The sequence below is a fragment of the Zootoca vivipara genome, chromosome 12, assembly GCF_963506605.1.
Source record: "Zootoca vivipara chromosome 12, rZooViv1.1, whole genome shotgun sequence".
NCBI classification, from domain to species: Eukaryota; Metazoa; Chordata; class Lepidosauria; order Squamata; family Lacertidae; genus Zootoca; species Zootoca vivipara.
The window spans coordinates 39051329-39069890 of record NC_083287.1 but is presented as its reverse complement, the minus strand read 5'-3'; the positions used below and the strand labels follow the sequence as shown (position 1 = coordinate 39069890).

Below are 18562 nucleotides of genomic sequence, written 5' to 3'. Positions count from 1 at the left end.
ACATCTGGTGGGAGGGCGTTCCACAGGGCAGGTGCCACTACCGAAAAGGCCCTCTGCCTGGTTCCCTGTAACTTGGCTTCTCACAGCGAGGGAACCGCCAGAAGGCCCTCGACGCTGGACCTCAGTGTCCGGGCAGAACAATGGGGGTGGAGACACTCCTTCAGGTATATTGGACCGAGGCTGTTTAGAGCTTTAAAGGTCAGCACCAACACTTTGAATTGTGCTCAGAAACGTACTGGGAGCCAATGCAGGTCTTTCAAGACCGATGTTATGTGGTCTCAGCGGCTGCTCCCAGTCACCAGTCTAGCTGCCACATTATGGATTAATTGTAGTTTCCAGGTCACCTTCAAAGGTAGCCCCACATAGAGTGCATTGCAGTAGTCCAAGCGAGAGATAACTAGAGCATGCATCACTCTGGCGAGACAGTCTGCGAGCATGTAAGGTCTCCGCCTGCGTACCAGATGGAGCTGATAAACAGCTGCCCTGGATACAGAGTTAACCTGCGCCTCCATGGACAGCTGTGAGTCCAAAATGACTCCCAGGCTGCGCACCTGGTCCTTCAGGGGCACAGTTACCCCATTCAGGACCAGGGAGTCCTCCACACCTGCCCGCCTCCTGTCCCCCACAAACAGTACTTCTTGTCGTACCCTTCTGGACGACATTCTGAGTGGGGCAGCACATGCCAGTGGTGGGCAGGGCCAGAGGTAAAATGGATGGAAGGCAGAATGTAAATTTTACCTCGGGACAATAGGCTAATTTCTGCACATACACACCACTCTCTTATCTTCCTCCAAAGAATTCTGCTCTAAGAGGACACAGATACAGAAATTCCTTCCATTCAGGTCTTAACTCAGGTTCAGAAACGGTGAACACAATCCAAATTGCTCCCTAAAATATCACTGGTTTGCTCATTTCCATAGATGAGCCTACATTCTGCATGGACTGGTTGCATGGGAACATGTACAAATGGCTTTACACACCAATTAGGTCCATAAATTACCATATAGCATATATTCAACACAAAAAACAGTGACAATTTGTTGTTGACAAAGGACAGCTGGACATACAGGTGACATTTGGGAAATTAGAATATCGTCGAAAAGTTCATTTATTTCAGTAATGCAACTTAAAAGGTGAACCAATATATTAGATGCATGACATGCAAAGCAAGATATGTCAAGCCTTTATTTGTTGTAATTATTTGTCGTTAGGCGGGTCAATTATAAATGGAATGTAATTAATGAAATGTTTATTTTTGTTTATTTTTGTAATTCTTTGTTTTATTACTGTGGAATTTCCAAAAGAAAGCATTTGTAAAAATTAAAAGAAAAATGAAAAATAATAAGTTGCATTACTGAAAGAAATGCACTTTTCAACGATAATCTAATTTTTCCGAGTTTCACCTGTAGAAAGGGCCCCATTACCTTAGCTTAGGGCCCCATCAAACCTAAATCCGGCTCCATAGCTGCCAAGTTTTCCATTTTCTCGTGAGGAAGCCTATTCATCATAAGGGAATTTCCCTTAAAAAAGGGGGAGAACTTGGCAGTTACCGTATGTCTGGCTCTGGCATTCCCAGAGGGAACGCGAGCCCGAGCAAGGGCAGCAGAGGGCCAGCCCCGCTTCCTTCTGATATGCGCCCGCAAGGGCCTCGGGCGTCCGAGCAGGAGGCCACGGCGGTGGGCGCGTGGAACGCAGCCACGTCAGGAGAAATAACGCCCGCCCGGCAACGGACGGCGGCGCCCGCCCTGCGACAGGAAGAGCGGCACCCACCACGCGGGGCAGCCGGCCCCGACGCCGCAAGCGGCTGTCTCGGAGGGGAAAGAAGCAGGAGGAAAGGCCGGCAGGCAGGCGATGGCGCCCCCGGGACTGCGCCGCATACACACGGACTGCGTGGAACGGCCCCTGTCGCGCGCGCTGCGGGCATTAGGCGCCTTGGTGGGCGCCTACCCGTGGCCCTTCCTGCTCGTGCCCTTGGCGCTCACGGGCGGGCTGGCCGCGGGCTTCAAGTACCTACCCCGCAGCGATGTCGGCGACCTCGAAGCCATGTACACGCCCATCGCAGCCCCTTCCAAGACGGAGCGCAGTTTCGTCCTGGCGCACTTCCAGACGGACGACGCCACGTTCTTCTCCCCGCCGAGGCTGAACACCGAGGGCTCCTTCGCCTCCTTCATCGCCGTGGCCCGCGACGCAGACTCGCTCCTCACCCGGGAGGCCTTCGCCGAGTTGCTGGATCTGGACGCCGCCTTCCGGAGCATCGCCATCGGGGGTGTCACTTTCGAAACCCTTTGCGCGCGCACCGGGAACGCCACGTGCCACAGCCCCAACCCGCTGCTCAGCGCCGTGCAAGGCGACCCGGCCAGGATCGAGGCGCTGCTACCCACCCTCACTTTCCCGGTCACCCAAGGCGGCGTTTTTCTCGGCCCCTTCCTGGGTGGGGAGAAGCTGCTTTCCGGAGTCGGCCAGGCGCCCCGCTTGCGGGCGGCCAAAGTGATTCGCCTCATCTATTTCTTGCAGAATGACTTGCCTCCGCGGCGCGAGGCCAGCAGGATCTGGCTGAAGAAGGCCTTTCTGAAGCGCATCCCCGGCGTGCTGGCCTCCTTAAAGCTCAAATTCATCCGGGTAAGTGGCTTTCTTCGAGCCGCTCCTAAATTGACACTTGTAGGAGTGTCCTCTGAAATGAAACTCATCTTGGGAGAACTAGGCAAATGATTTATTTTTTTAGATCGCCATGCAACACGCTTTAATGTGGAAGTAAGTTGCCATGTTTTGGAGCTTATCAGTAATCACACTTTAAAAAATGCTGTGAAGGAACGAGCAATAATAAGTATTCATTTTATGATTATTCTTAGCCTGTCTTCATACCGTTGAGAACATTAAGCTATAAATTAAGAGAGAGATTATTTAACACTCTTGTGTTCTTCCTTATTTCCCCACCCCTAACCTGACAGGTGTTCTATATGTCCTCAGTATCCAAAGAAGAAGAACTGGAAAAACTTAGAAACAAAGTGATCCCATTGGCCAGTGCTGCGTATTTTTTAACAATAGTCTTTTCAATTGTATCGTGTTCAAGGTAACTTCTCACCCCTTAATTCTTGGGAGAGGGAGGGCACCAGGGCTGTAGCTAGGGGGTGATGAGGTGGGCCTCCGTCAGGGGTGCAGGTGATTGGGGGATGCAAAATAGGCTAAAAATATGTCCATAAATATAAATATTGATTATTGGCTCATAAGAAATGGTTTTAAATAGAGAGTGAATTGAATGGGTGGGGTGGGGGGTTGGAGAGAAGCAGAAAGAAGAGCTAATTTGTCTGTGGCTAAGGGGCACAATCTGGACAGTTCTCCAGGGGTGCAAGACACCTAGCTACGGCTCTGCAGGGAACATTCCTCTTTTTCAACATGGGCAAATCTTTAATATGCAGTAGCTACATGTAGTACTCTGGATGGGTAGATCCATTCAAGGAGGGAGCAAATTGGCACACGTACCATGAAATGCCAAATTCCACTAGATGCTTTTAAATCTGTTTTCCAGCCTTTTTGGGTGTCTACTGCTCAAGTTTCTACAGTGTAGACAGAGTGAAGCCCACACAATTTCTCTGCCAGTTTCCATTTCTCAAAGGGTGTAAATTGACACATACACATTGAAACTCTGAATGCGGATACAGTGGTGCCTCGCTAGACGAAATTAATTCATTCCACGGGTCTTTTCTTATAGCGAAAAATTAGTCTAGCGAATCCCATAGGAATGCATTGATTTTTTTTGGATTTTTTTTTTCCCATAGGAACGCATTAATTGAATTTCAATGCATTCCTATGGGAAACCGCGATTCGCTAGACGAATTTTTCGTAAAACGCATTCATCTAGCGAGGCAAGCTCCGCTCGAAAAATCCTTTCGTTAAGCGGAAATTTCGTTAAGCAGGGCATTCGTTAAGCGAGGCACCACTGTATATTCTTCTTTATCTGTTTTACAGGATGGATTGTGTACGGACAAAAATTTGGGTTGCGTTTTTTGGGGTGATGTCAGCAGGCTTATCTGTCGTCAGCAGCTTTGGATTACTGCTGTTTTGTGGAGTGCCATTTGTTATCACAGCTGCAAATTCACCCTTTCTTATACTTGGTAAGTGAGCAAATGTATACATTTCTCATGCTCTATCCAGTGGGCTTTTGATGAGAATATCTAAATATGAAAGAGAACTTTCACCCATCTATTATTTTCCTTAACTGTGCTAAGAATTCTAGGTTTCTCTATGACGGAGCTTTCCAAACTTTTCATACTTGTAACACACTTTTTAGACATGCATCATTTTGTGACAAAGAAATTCAGTTTGACTAGAGGTTAAACTACAGGGAGGTTAAACTACAGGGATGTCTTAGCCATAGAGGCTAGTGGTGCAAGGCGCCACGGCGGCAAGTTCTGGAGGGCGCCTCCGCCATGCCGCGCCGCACCCAGAGCCTCCTCCAACCCCGCTGGCAACACCACCCTCGCCCGCCTCTTCTCGGGCTGCGGTCGCCATTGTGGGAAAGCCGGTGGCGAGCCTCCTGTCGGCGCGGCAGCCAGTGCTCCCTGGACAGCAGCGCTGCGCAGCTGCTTCAGCCAAGGAGGCAGAGGCGGACCACAGCTGCCAGCGTCCCCGCCCTTCGGGCTGCCCCCTCCGGCTGCCCTCCGCGCCTGGCTCTGTCCGGCGGAGCACGAGTCTGGCGTCGCCGACTGGAGAACAGTCGCACTTGGAAGAGTCGCTTTTGAGCACGAAAAAGAGGTCGGTGTTGCTTTTTTGTCCGTGTTTCTCATTACGTCTCAGCCCGTGATCGTCCCTCTTTTCACCCTTGAGTGTCCCAGAGTCTCCTGCGCTCTCCTTGCACACCTCTCTGCCTGTTCTCCTTTCCAGACCCTCAGCCCGAAATACATCTAGCCAATGCATCCCCCTACTTCCTCGACACATCACTTCATAAAACCCATCAATGAGTTCTATGGAAGGCCATAGCTGACTGGAGCCTGGATGCCTCCCTCGGGAATATTGCAGACTACTTCCCCTGAACGACCAACTTTTATAAACAAAAATAATTTGTCTTTCCCCCACAAGTCCTTTTATTTGTGGAGGCAGAAGGAAAGGCAAGCAAGTAGTACTAGTATTCTTCCCACCTGCTCCATAAGAAGTACAGTAGATCACACACATACCCTCCAACATATCCTTGATGAAAATATGGGTGTTCTAGTCAATAATAATCATTATAATTTTACTATTTATATCCCCCCATCTGACTGGGTTGCCCCAACTACTTTGACTGGCTTCCAACATATATAAAAACATAATAAAACATCTCTGCTTATCCTCCACTCATGAAATTCAGCTTGCTTGGAGAGGCGTCTCTTTTGCTTATGTTATGTTGTTTCTAGCTCTTGGAACGGGATCCTTCCTTGCAATGCTACTCAGACCTCTTCAGGGGCAGAGATCACAAATGGAGATTTATATAGGATATCTTCACCATCTCCTACCAGCTCAGAGGCCTTCCCCTAGTTAAGAGTCACCTCAGTGACATTGATGGGTAATAGACTAAGGATAAAGGATGCACAATCAACATGCGGAACTTGTACAATGATATAAGGTGTGCTCACTTAGCACCCCACATGAGGCAGCAGGATCACATCCACTGGTCATGCCACACTGCCATACTAACTGGTCCAGACCCATGGCAGCTGCACACAGGGGCGTCTTACCCATAGAGTATGTCCCCACCAGAGGAGCCGCTTTGCCCGCCCCCTCCGGCAGCGCCCTCCCTAAAAAAAAGGTTGACAACTCTGGGAAACGGGGGGGGGGGGAGCTTTGCATATGCTTAAGACGGCCCTTTTAAACTAACCCCTTTTCCAGTCCCAGGGGGAGGGCTGTGAGCATTTGCACAGCACACTGCACGCGGCACACAGTTTGGAAAGCTCTGCTCTATGGTGCTCTGTCATGGTTAATCTTCTTAGGCTACGGAACAGCTGCATATTCCTGCATTGCAGGGGGTTGAAATAGATTAACCTCAGGGTCCCTTCCAGTTCTATGATCTGCACTATGATCAGCTATGTCCACTTACTTGGGAGTAAGCTGCATTGAATTTAGTGAGACTTACTTTTGAGTAGAGAGGTATAGTGTTGCACTGTAATGTTGCAGTTGTAGGCACCAAAGTGGGGAACTGGCAGAACACAGGCTGGATGTCTCTGTCTAGCTCATGGCATCCTGTCCGTAACTACAGTGAGGTTTGGGGGAAAGCTTGCCATTGTCTCCAACAGAAGTCTTTTGTTATTACGGCATCACAGAGCTCTCTGTTTTATATATAGAATTGCAATATTAATATAACTTACTACGGTAATCTGTAAATACAAAAATGACTAGGTGTGTTCCTCTTGTATATATCCACATATTCATGTTTCTCCTGTGGCATGTTTGCAACTGGCATGATCTATATTTCCTTTCTTCAGGGGTTGGTGTTGATGACATGTTCATCCTGGTGTCCTGCTGGCAGAAGACTCAAGTGAAGAAGAGTGTCAAAGATCGGATGGCTGACACCTACACGGAAGCAGCTGTCTCTGTTACCATCACATCGCTTACCGACGTCTTAGCCTTCTACATTGGAGTTGAAAGTACCTTCATGTCCATTCGGTCATTTTGCTTGTATTCAGGCACGGCCTTTGTGTTCTGCTACATCTACAACCTGACTTTCCTTGGGGCAGTTCTTGCTCTTAATGGCCGAAGAGAAGAAAGCAACAAACATTGGCTAACGTTCCAGAAAGTGATGGCTACGCCTCAAGATTTGAAGGGCCCTATGTATAACAGGTGCTGTATAGGAGGGTTTATTGACGAGTCCACTGGAGCAGAGATTGAGCATCCTATGAATGGCTTCTTTAAAAATTACTATGGCCCCTTCCTGATGCACACCTGGAGCAAGTTGTTTGTGGTAGTCCTGTATCTGGCATACCTGGTTAGTAGTAGTTTTGGGTGCGGACTACTTAAAGAAGGTATAAGTGCCCGAAAACTAGCTGTAGATCGTTCTTATGTCATCCCGTATTTTGACCTGGAAGAAAAATATTTTTCTGAGTATGGCCCAAGGGTCATGGTTATTGTTACGAAAAGCATACCGTATTGGAATTCATCTGTCCGTGCAGATCTTGAGAACTGCATGCAGTCAATTGAAAATCTACCCTATGTAGACAAGGATCTTTCAGAGTCATGGTTGAGAACTTATGAAACTGTTGCAAAAGGCATTTCTTCAAATTTAGATGACCGGAGTTCATTTATTGGCAATTTATCAGCCCTGTTTAGAGTACAGCCACAATTTGTGTGGGATGTTAATGTTAGTGCTATGGAAATTCTAGGGTCACGATTTTTCGTACAGACCATCAATATTACCAGTGTAGAGGAGAAGAAAGAACTTTTAAACCAGTTCAGACAGCTTGCAGAGGACTGTAAGTTACCACTGATGGTTTATCATCCAGCTTTTATATACTTTGATCAATACAATGTAATAATTAAGAACACCATTCATAGTGTTTTGACCGCTGCTGGTGCTATGTTAATTACTTCCTTGTTACTCATCCCCAATCCTCTTTGCTCCTTGTGGGTAACCTTTGCTATTACTTCTGTTATTGTTGGTGTGTCTGGTTTCATGGCCTTTTGGAATGTGACCCTTGACTCCATATCCATGATCAGCCTTGTTATCTGCATAGGGTTTTCAGTAGACTTCTCAGCCCATATTTCGTATGCCTTCATTGCCAGTGAGGAACCCAGAGTGAACAACAAGGCAGTGGATGCTATCTACCGCCTCGGTTACCCTATCCTACAGGGAGCTGTTTCCACCATTGTGGGTCTCCTGATGCTGTCCATGTCATCCACTTACATCTTTAGAACTTTTTTTAAGATAATGTTTCTGGTTATCGTGTTTGGACTTGTTCACGGTCTCGTTTTTATTCCTGTGTTTTTAACATTCTTTTTTTGGGATACTGTTCCTTAAAATCAACCATTAGGGTTTATCTGCAGACTCCAAAAACACTACCTGCCTGTTTGTGATGGCATGGTTCAGCCACTGTAGCAATGGTGCGCCCCAGATAAGAGTAGAATGGGATAAAGATTGTTTTGGTGCCTGTAAGGAGCTTAACAACATTGCCTTTACAGAAGAGGCACTTTGCTTCTCCTCTTTTGTGTCGGTGTCCCAGCTGTGCCTTGGGTTCAGAGCCATGGCAGGCACCTAGATAAGGGGGTGCAGTGTGGCAAAGGGAGAAGTCTAGCTGGTTGCAGTGTGGGTCCCTGTATGAGGCAAATCAAGTCCAGGCCCAAATCTCATACGATCTGGGCTCTCATTGTATTTGTGTAAACCTTTTTTAAATGGGAGAGTTTGTATTCTGGAGTGCCTGCCAGTTCATCGTCATCAGTAAAGGAAACAGGATTGTTGATGTGAGGCTTGTCAAAAGAGAAGATCTGAAATCGGTGCCATAGATTCAATCCTTAAAAGCACTGAGGGGCAATTCTCATGTGAAACAGGGCTGACTGTCAACAGGACATCATGAAGGTGAAAGCTGAGGTGATCTCCCCAGACCTTCATCAAAAATTGTAATGTATACTATTAAAATAATTCAATTTATTTATTTATTGTGTTTACTTTTCTGTGCTAACTTCAGGGAGGGTGAGGAGTTAGCTGTTTGAACACAAGTGTCACTAGATGGCACTGTGGAAGAAGACTAGACTGAACAGGAAAATAAAGTTCAGTTTTGTGCTTCATCTCAAGATGGAACCAGGCTTCTGAATAACTTGACAGCTATATCGCAGTGTGTTGTTCTGTGCACCACTTCAGCTACAACTTACACTATCTTTAGGATCAGTGTGTTAATATGGCTGGAGACGTTGATGAAAATTTTTTTTGGGGGGTGGGGAATCAGACAGAGGTCAGCATAATAGATGCAAATTTTACAAATTTGTTGCAGTCATTTGTTTTTTCTCTTTTGTCTTAAGATGCTGCTTCCATTCAAATATATTGTATTTTTGTAATACTGAAACTGTTTTATTTTGCCACTGGAAAATCACAGTCCATTTCCCTCTCTCCTTTTACAATAGTTTGGCATATGCAGTGGTAAATACGTACCACCCCTAGAATATGGTTGTGCAAATCACGCAAGTAGCTTTTGCAATGGTTTTCAATTCACATTCTGTGGAACTATAAAATTCGTTGTAAGTTTGTTAGGTTTCCTTAATGAGAAGCTCATGCATTTCTGACAAATGTCCATGAAATCTTTTTCTCTGCCTCCATTGCATCAGCGACAAGCCATCCAGCAGAGGTGTTTCAAGTGGTCCGGGGTCTTTTACACTCTGGTCCATGTGACCACTATGTACAATTTGCTCAACACTTCGTTGACAAAACCTCTCAGATTTCTTCACTCGGATACTATATTAGATACAGGTCCGGTGGCTATAACTTTGGACTCTGCTTGTCCAGTCTTAATGAATACTTTCCAAACTCTACAGCCTGAGGATGTGGACAGGATCCTTGGAAATGTGAGAGCTATTGTGTGCTAGATCCTTTAGTTCTTGATGTCTGGGCAGCTTATGTCTGGCATCAGCTATGGCAGAGCTTTCCAAAATGTGCATTGCAACACATTAGTGTGTTGGCTGCAGTGTGTGTGTTGCGCGAACACTCCGCACGCTCCTGCCAGGGCTGGAAAAGGGTTAGTTTAACCTACGGTTTGCTAGTAAAACTGAATTACTGTGTTGCAAATTGATGCATGTCCAAAAAGCGTCACCAACATGAAAAGTTTGGAAAGCTCTGGACTATGGTATCTCTCTGTGCTGGGACTTGGAGGTCCTGCTTTACAATGGCACTGTCCTTCCTGGATGGGTAAACTCAGGAGGTGGTCCTGGGGGACTCCTCTTCAACGTCTTGGCTGTTGGCAAATGTTTTGGAAGTTGAACAGACTTCCAGAACGGATTGAGTTCGAGAACCAAGGTACCACTGTAATTACTTGTAGGCATTGCTCAAGAGTGGGGATCTAAAGTGAGCCTTGTTGTCCTCCACATGAACCCTATTGATACCATTTAATTTTGGTACAAGACTACAGTAGTTTCCCTTGTTTTTTACTTTTATACCTTTGGGGCGTTTTTTCCCAAAACAACTCCTCATTCTGGTGTGCATGATTATTTCCACCACATTGCTGTTTTATCTTTCCTGCCTACCCTCTGACAAACTGACTGGCCTAAGGTTACCCTATGAACTTCATGACCGGAAGGGGATGTGAATGGGGGTCCCTCACTTTGGCCCAACAGTGACAGTTCTTAAAGAACTCACATGTTTAACTGCTGACCTAACCAAAAATATGTATCGAGTTCCTAAGATTAGCCTCCATTCCTAAGGACTTGAAAGTGACCCATGTAGCACACAATTTAAACAATGGATCAAGAGGGAATCCAGGAAATTGTAGGCCAGTTAGTTTAACATGTGTTCTAGGTAAATTGGTAGAAAGCATTATTAAAGGTAATCAAAAATATGCAAACCCAAATCTTCCTAAGCAGGATCAACATGGTTTCTGCAAAAGTAAGTTGTGTCTCATTAATCTTTTACAGTTCCTTTTTTTAATTGTTAAAATATACTTTATTGAAACATTTAAAAAAGTCATTACAACAAAGGACAAAACAAACAATTTCTCCATCGTCATAATATCACACTTCAAAAATCACATCCTTATATATATATATATATATATATATATATATATATATATATATAAAATTAACTTCCACAGTCTAACACATCACTTAGCTTTACATTACTCCCATTTCTTGCGTTGTTGTTCTCCTAAAACACAAAGTATCTATAATATAATTCTTTCCCTTGACATAAATTTTCTCAGTTCTTCCCCGTGTCTCTCTAAACTAAACAGATCACAAGCTCCGTTTTAATATCCTTTTTCTTAAAGTAATCCTCTACATATCCCCATTTCTTGCTAAACATTTGTTTTGATTTATTCCTAATTGCCGCTGTCATTCTATCCAAACTCATAAAATCTACTAATTTTAACTGCCATTCTTGTATTGTAGGAGCCTCTTCTTTTTTCCACTTTTGCCCTATCAACAGTCTTGCGGCTGCACACGCATAGAGGAAAATACTTTCCCTATCCTCTGGGAAATTTTTCGGGATCAAGCTTAGTAAAAAATACTGTGGGTTTTTCTTAAACGTGAACTTTACCATCCTTTTCAATTCCTCATACACTTCCCCCCAGAATTTATTTATTTTTTACTTATTTACTTATTTTTTCACATCCCCACCAATAAGTGCCAATAAGCTTGTGGATGGGGCTTGCTTGAGGCTTGGATCATAAGGGTTGGAAGGGATCAGTAGGATCATCTAGTTCAAACGCCTTGCAATGCAGGAATCTTTCATCCAATGCAGGGCTTGAACCTACAACCCACAACCTCATGCTCTACCAACTGAGCTATCCCTCAGGGTTATCTAGTAAGCATTGTATGCTTGGGATTTTTAAAAAGCCTCTGTCAAAGTCCCTCACCCAAGGCTCCTGAGCAATTTTAGTAGTTATGCATCAGTTGCTGGAAGCACAGAGGAAGAATAAATGGACAATTCTCAAAATGGAGGGATTTATTCATTCCTAAATTTATATCTTACCTTTGCTCCTAGGAGCTCAGTGTGGCATACATGGCCCCCTCTTCTCCATTTTATCCTCACAAAAAAGCTGTGAGATAAAACAGGCTGAGATATTGTGCCTGGTCCAGAGTCATGTACTAAGAGAGGTTCCCCAAGAATCTGTTCATAAACTATATAGGGTTAAGAGTGAATAGATTTTCCTGATCTGCGGATAGTGCAGTAAGGAGAGAAAAAATCCAACACAAAATTGTAATTTTCCTAACTGTGGATGTACTGCAGTGCAGTGTGTGTGTACAGGGTTGTTGGTATTTTTACATGTGTGGTGATATTTTGATGGGTGCCATCTATCACCATACCCCCAACTTCTGTTGGTGAGGTGCTTCTTGGTGTGCTACTGATGGTTTTAAACCTGCTGCTTTGTGCATGTCTGATATTTTGGAAAACGTGCATATATATTTATGTGTGTGTGTGTGTGACCGCAAGCACAGGTAAACAAACACCTGCAGGCATGCCCACAATGGACCTCAGGCTTCTGGAATTCATGGTCGGGGTGGGGAGAGAAGAGCAGCGCATCCACAAGTGTGGATGGAAAACATTGAGAAAGAGTGCAATTAAAAGTCAGGGCTGTGCAAGCCACACACACATTAAAAATCTAGTATGTTCAGAGCCTATGTCACATCTGAAGTATATCTACTAGTATGTCATATGAGCAGGAAATCTATTTATATTCTTGTGGTATCTGAAATCCGGCACAAGCATCATTCTGTACAATAGAAAAAAAATCTAAAATGCTTCACTGTGGCATTGAACAGAACTTGCTTGGCAATCACATAATTATAATCATTTCTAGATTCATGAACTCTTGTGAATCTGCAATTTCTCACCACAGTTTATTCCGAAACAGCTTCATTCAACTTCTGTGAAATCTTAGTGCTAGCTTTAAAGAACTGTGCCTTTTTGCTCTTCTGGATCCTAGCTGGTCTTCAGCAAGCTTATAAAAAATTTTTTTTACACGTGGCACACCCATCATTAACCTTTTATCAGAAGGGGCTAAATACTATTAAAACAGCAGATGCAGCAGCAAGCAAGTGCCTTAACGATCAGGTCATATACATCAGAAGTAAAACTGAAAGTAAAATACAATCTTTTTTCATATTTGGTGTGTGTACACATTCCTGCCTCAGAGTGCAATTAAGTTGTTCGTTCCACTCCCCCCGCAGTATGTTTAATGCCTCTTTCTTCCTTAGACTGTTCTCATCCAGACAACTTCATTAGTGTCAGATTTGTTTCTGTTTGAGGGTGTTGATGGCAGAGAGTTACAAATTAGGAATGGCTTAAGGACTCCAGTCAGCAGTATATATAATGGAGTACAAAATACACTTAACATGTCATGGGAACATGAATTAAAAACTCTGCACTGGAAATGCGGCGAGTGTACAGTAAACAGAAGTGTGAACACAGTCTTAGAAAGATACACCAGCTTGCATAGTAAAATTCTTGGAAGGACTGAAAGATTAACCCAACTTTCTCCCTGATCCAGCATTTCATTAGGTTGGAGCTCATCCAAATGATGAAGAGCTAGCAAATCAAGGGAATCTGGCTAGTACTGCGATTGTGCCTTACAAACATGCAAATGCATTACTTGGCGCAGAATTTGGAGCTTTTATATTTTCAGCTTCTATTTTCCTTGGAAATGTTTCCAGTCGTTAGGGTTGCAAAGACAGGCTTGAAAATGTGTAGAAGATCTCTGGTGATGCTTCTAATGCCACAGGACTCTGAAGGATGTATATAGGTAGCAGGATTTCAATGTTCTGAATGAGTACTTGCTCCTCCTAAGCAGGAAAGCTTATGCGAAGGGAGGAAAAAATAAATTAACCTGTGCACACTGATCTGGAGTTGGGGGTGAACAGGGAGGCGGCCACGTTTGCTGAGGATAATAAATGGTTCCTGTTTGTAACAATATAGTATATATGGATCTGTGTTTCCAAACACAACTTACATTAACTGTGGGGAACCAGTGGCCCTCCAGATGTTAGGACTCCCTCTCCAGAGCGGCCAGTCATCAAGCACATCTGGATAGCCGCAGGTCTACCACCCTTTAGGGGGGGGGGAAGACTGTGGAGAAGGAAATTCCCAGTTAAAAGGGTTACTTTCACTTTCATTACATCTTGGCTTAAAAAGGCACTGCGTCCCCTCGTTCTCGGGAATTTCCCTCAGGCATAGCAGCCAGATTGCAGCCAAGAAACCGATGCCTTCGCTGAACGGGGGTTCCCCGGCACCGCCTCGCTCCCCCCCCCCACTTCTGAGGCGGTTAACGGATGGGCGTTTCCCGAACGGCGAACCTCCGCCCAGCGGCCATTTTAATCATCTTTTCCCGCTCAGTTCCTCCTTTTCGAGGTGTTTTAGAAACTCTGCCCAGCACACTCGTGCTGTGGGGCAGGGCTTATTCGGAGAACGGTCTTAACTCCGTCCTGAGTCCGGCTCTCTTCGCCGCTGGCAGGAGGAGAAATAGAAAAAGCTCCAAGGAAAAATAAGGCGATGGCGCCTCTCGACTGCCACACAGACTGCGTGGAGAGGCCCCTGTCGCGCGCGATGCATGCCCTGGGCGCCCTGGTGGGCGCGCACCCGTGGCCCTTCCTGCTCGTGCCCGTGGCGCTCTCGGCCGCTTTGGGCACCGGCTTCGGGTTCCTCAGCAGCCTGGAGGACAACGACATCGAGCGCCAGTTCACGCCGGTCAAGGGCCCCGCCAAGAGCGAGCGGCGCTTCGTGCAGGCGCACTTCCCCACCGACGACGCGCAGCGCTTCTCCGCCGAGAGGCTGAGCACCGAGGGCTCCTTCGTCGCCTTCATCGCCGTGGCCCGCGGCGGAGGCTCGCTCCTCACCCGGGAGGCCTTCGCCGAGCTGCTGGCGCTGGACAAGGCGGTGTGGGAGCTCCGCAGCCCCGACGGCGCCGCGCTCCCCTTCGCCCAGCTCTGCGCGCGAGGCATCCCCGGCGACAACTGCAGCAGCCCCAACCCGCTGCTGAGCGCCGTGGGAGGCGACCCGGCCGGGATAGAGGCGCTGCTGCCCGACCTCACCTTCCCGCTCTACATACCTCCGAGCTTTCCCAATCCCGTTTTCTTGGGCCACCTTCTGGGAGGCCTCGACTTGGCCCCCGGGGATGGGCCGTCGCGCCCCGTCCGGGCAGCCAAAGCGCTGCGCCTCTTCTACTACTTGCAGGAGGATGAGGCTTCTCGGAGAAACGACAGCGCGCTCTGGCTCCGGACGTTTCTGGAGCGCATCCCGGGTGTGGTGAAATCCTTGAACCTCGCAACCATCCAGGTAAGCGTCTCCTGGCACGATCGAACCACTTCACACGTTACGGAATGAGACCGATATGAATCTCTGTGTCTGCCTGATGCATGCTGCCACGCTTACTGGAGCTAACAGGATCGGAAGTCAAACCACTACCGGTAGGGTCAGAGGTTCCCCATGCCTAACCCACCTGCATCAGCAAGTGGAGGCATTCATTGGCAGCCAAACATTTAATTATAGTAAGTAATTGGAAAACAAGTTATTGCAGCATCTCTGACAAGCAAGAATGCCAAGGAGTGCCTCTTTCAAAATGATGCACATTACTATGCCTTGTATCAATCTCTAGGTTTTAAAAATGCATTTTATGCTGTTTCCTGAATTAATTCTTTTGCACTGCTTGGACATGCTTGGATGTAAATCAGGGGTAGAAAAGCTTGAGCCCATAAGCCAAATTTGGCCAGCCAAACTTCACCATTTGGCCTATGAGGCCATTTTACCAAAACCATGCCCACATGCCTTACATCTGATGTCACATGTGATGTCAGGCACAGGGCAGGTAGAGCTAGGGCTAGATCAGCTGCACATACAACCAATCCCAGCAGAAAGGCCCACCCACCAGCTGATTCATTGGGACTTCAGTTCTGCTTGGGCACCATCTTCCCCTATTCCCATGGGCCAACTTTGACAGGACCACCATATCTGTCAATTACCTCTATGCACATGTCAAAGTTGGACCGTAGGATGGGGAGAGATCCGGTCAAAAAGGTTCCCCACCCTTTATATAAAATGATTAATAAATTATGTAGATCAATAAGTGAATACTTAAATGATCCAGAGCCTAGGCCCATCACACAATTTTTCATATAATTTGCATACAGTGGTACCTCAGGTTACAGACGCTTCAGGTTACAAACGCTTCAGGTTACAGACTCCGCTAACCCAGAAAAATACCTCAGGTTCAGAACTTTGCTTCAGGATGAGAACAGAAATCAGACGGTGGCGGCATGTCGGCAGTGGGAGGCCCCGTTAACTAAAGTGGTGCCTCAGGTTAAGAACAGTTTCAGGTTAAGAACGGACATCTGGAACGAATTAAATTCTTAAGCCGAGGTACCACTGTGTGTAATTGATGTGCATAGATGCCTCTAGAAAATTAATATTGTGGTTGACTGGGGTTTGGAGAATAATATTCTTTGCAGGACTTCCAACTACACTATAAATAAAGCTTTCAAAATATTTTTAAATAAGGGGAGCAAGGGGAATGAGATTTGGGGCCCACTGCAAAAAGCTTGGGGCCCTGAATTAACTTCTAATAACACCTCCGCCGGATTATGTCAGTGTGATGGGCTGATTTTTTCGAAATGCATATCATCGACCCACAGCTCCTCACCTATAGGAACCCCTCCCCCTTCTTTGCGAAATGAATACAAAAAAGGACTTGCTCACTTTGCCTTTGTAGAACAGAACAATGAAAAGGTAAACCACCGTGAAGTGAAAATATTTAAATGTATATGCACCAACAACCTTCACATATACAAGGAGATTCAAAAATGTGTACAAAATCACATGCTCGAAGTCTTAAAAGTCCAGTATAAAGTGCAATAATCAAGTCCAAAGCTCACAATTCTCAAAGATTGATGATGATTTCATTGTTTTGCTAACATTACCGTGCTGTCTGTTTGTTGCTGCTACTTTGTAGAACAGAAAACAGAACCTCACTGGCTACTAAAAATAAGGGTTGGCTAACAAGCCCAAGCAAAATTTGTACTGTATCTGCTTTCTCACCTAGGGTTGTTATTAGTGCAACTAGTTCTGATTATCTCTGTTCTCAGGCGTGAATAGTTCCCCCCCCTCTCTCCCCTCCCCCCTCCCCTCTTTTACCTTTATCTTCCTTAAAATAAGCTTTTTTAATTATGTGGTTTGAGCAGGGCCGTCTTAAGCATATCTGGCGCCGTGGTGCAAAGATCCCTCCGGCGCGCCCCACCCCCACCCCCGTTTCCCAGTGCGGCTGTCTGGCGGGCGTAGCGCAGCGCCACTCAGCCTTGCCTTAGAGCTGGCCCTGGGTTTGAGTATTGGAGCCAATAACAGTGTTCAGTGTAAGGCCTTTTTGCATCCAGAAGAAAAGTAAAGGAACTGCCCCAGACAGTAAGTTTTGTTCCATTTGGGTTAGTCTGTTGCAGCTTTTCATTCATTAGCATGTATTTTCCCTCTCACCCTATTAAACAGAACTCATTGTTTTGATCTTACACCTTCTGCTGTAGCATTCAACCAGCCTGACATTTTATTGAAAGGCTGTCTTTGTTTTAAAGATAATTATCCTGGCTCCTTGGGACAATTATTTTATTATAAATATCAGGTGGGGTATAATACGCACATTTAAACAATATATGGAAGATATATTGTGTCTTTCAGCAGAAATTGGATTTTCTCCCTCCCAGTCCTCAACATTTGGTTAGTTTTACTGGCAGGCCTACCAGGAAGACTAACGGCTTCTGTTCCCTGCCCTGCCCAGATAAAGGGGGAAATAAAGAGACATTGTTCAGTTCCATGCTATTTCCCTCTTCCTGCTCCAATAAACTTTTAACAGAGAGGTGGGGAACACCAAGTTGAAAGTTAATTCAGTTCTTAGTGCTACTAGTTTTTGTACAACTCGAGACCAGTCCTAAAATAAGTGGATTCAAGGCCCTCAGTTGGTGAGCATAATAATTTAAAATTAGACCATTCTTTTCACCCATAATGGTCAAGCAGCATGTGCTTATGGGAAACCAACAAGCAAAACATTAGGACTGTATTCCTCTTTTGCTCTTGTTTCTCAGCAATTAGTACTCTGGTACTTAGAGGCATATTGCTTCTGAAGCTGGAGACATGGAATAGCATTGTGACTGGTTGCCATTGGTATTAGTATCCTCTATGGATTTGTCTAATGCCATTTTAAAAGTTATGTAAACTAGTGGCTGTCTCTAAAAGCCAGAAGCCAGACAGTGGTGCTAAGCTGAAGCTTCTACCAGTCATAGGCTGTGCACACATTAGTGACGTGAGGCATTAGAGACTTTGTTCAGCTAACCCAACCAAGCAGCTTAATGAAGACTGAGAATTGCTGGGCGGCCTCAGATTGTTGAGTGTCCAATGGGATGCGAGGTGAAATGAATTATCCTGAAAGAGGGCATGGCTGGCTAACTTGAACCCTTGGTGTATGAAATCCTGCACTGTTTAGGATGGGCTATCTGAAAGACAACCTCATATGATAAGTCAAGTGACTGAGGGCCTCCAGCAGATACCATCTGATCAGGAGGTCGGTTCCTCACAATGTAGGACTTGGGCCTTTAGTGCTGTGACACCTGTCCTTTGGAATTACTCCCCCTGCTTGAATATTACACAGACGCTGTATCGGCTGTCTTTTAAGTGCCTACTGAAGAACCTTCCTCTTAGCAAGCCTTTTAAAGTAGAGATCTTTCTCAGTCTACGTCTGTAGACTGAGAAAGATCTCTACTTTTTATTTACATTTATTTTATTTACAGGTAGGTAGTCGTGTTGGTCTGAGTCGAAGCAAAATAAAAAAATTCCTTCAGTAGCACCTTAAAGACCAACTAAGTTTATATTTTGGTATGAGCTTTCGTGTGCATGCACACTTCTTCAGATACATCTGCACACGAA

At 45.6% G+C, this 18562-nt stretch overlaps 2 protein-coding genes across 2 annotated transcripts in view; both read left to right on the top strand.

The window, feature by feature from the left end:
• The first annotated feature begins 1821 nt into the window (after positions 1 to 1821).
• LOC118092104 (patched domain-containing protein 3-like) lies at positions 1822 to 8590 on the top strand. Its single transcript, XM_035129844.2, has 4 exons — positions 1822 to 2619; positions 2949 to 3070; positions 3967 to 4112; positions 6456 to 8590. Exons 1-4 carry the CDS (start codon positions 1852 to 1854, stop codon positions 7982 to 7984), a joined length of 2565 nt encoding a protein of 854 aa, XP_034985735.1. The 5' UTR covers positions 1822 to 1851; the 3' UTR covers positions 7985 to 8590.
• A 5399-nt stretch (positions 8591 to 13989) lies between these two features.
• The window catches only part of LOC118092105 (patched domain-containing protein 3-like), a 47061-nt gene continuing 42488 nt past the window's right edge, over positions 13990 to 18562 (top strand). The window contains exon 1 of the mRNA XM_060280855.1: positions 13990 to 14938. Coding sequence (XP_060136838.1) covers positions 14156 to 14938 — 783 coding nt within the window. The 5' untranslated portion in view covers positions 13990 to 14155. The remainder of the gene's footprint in view (positions 14939 to 18562) is intronic.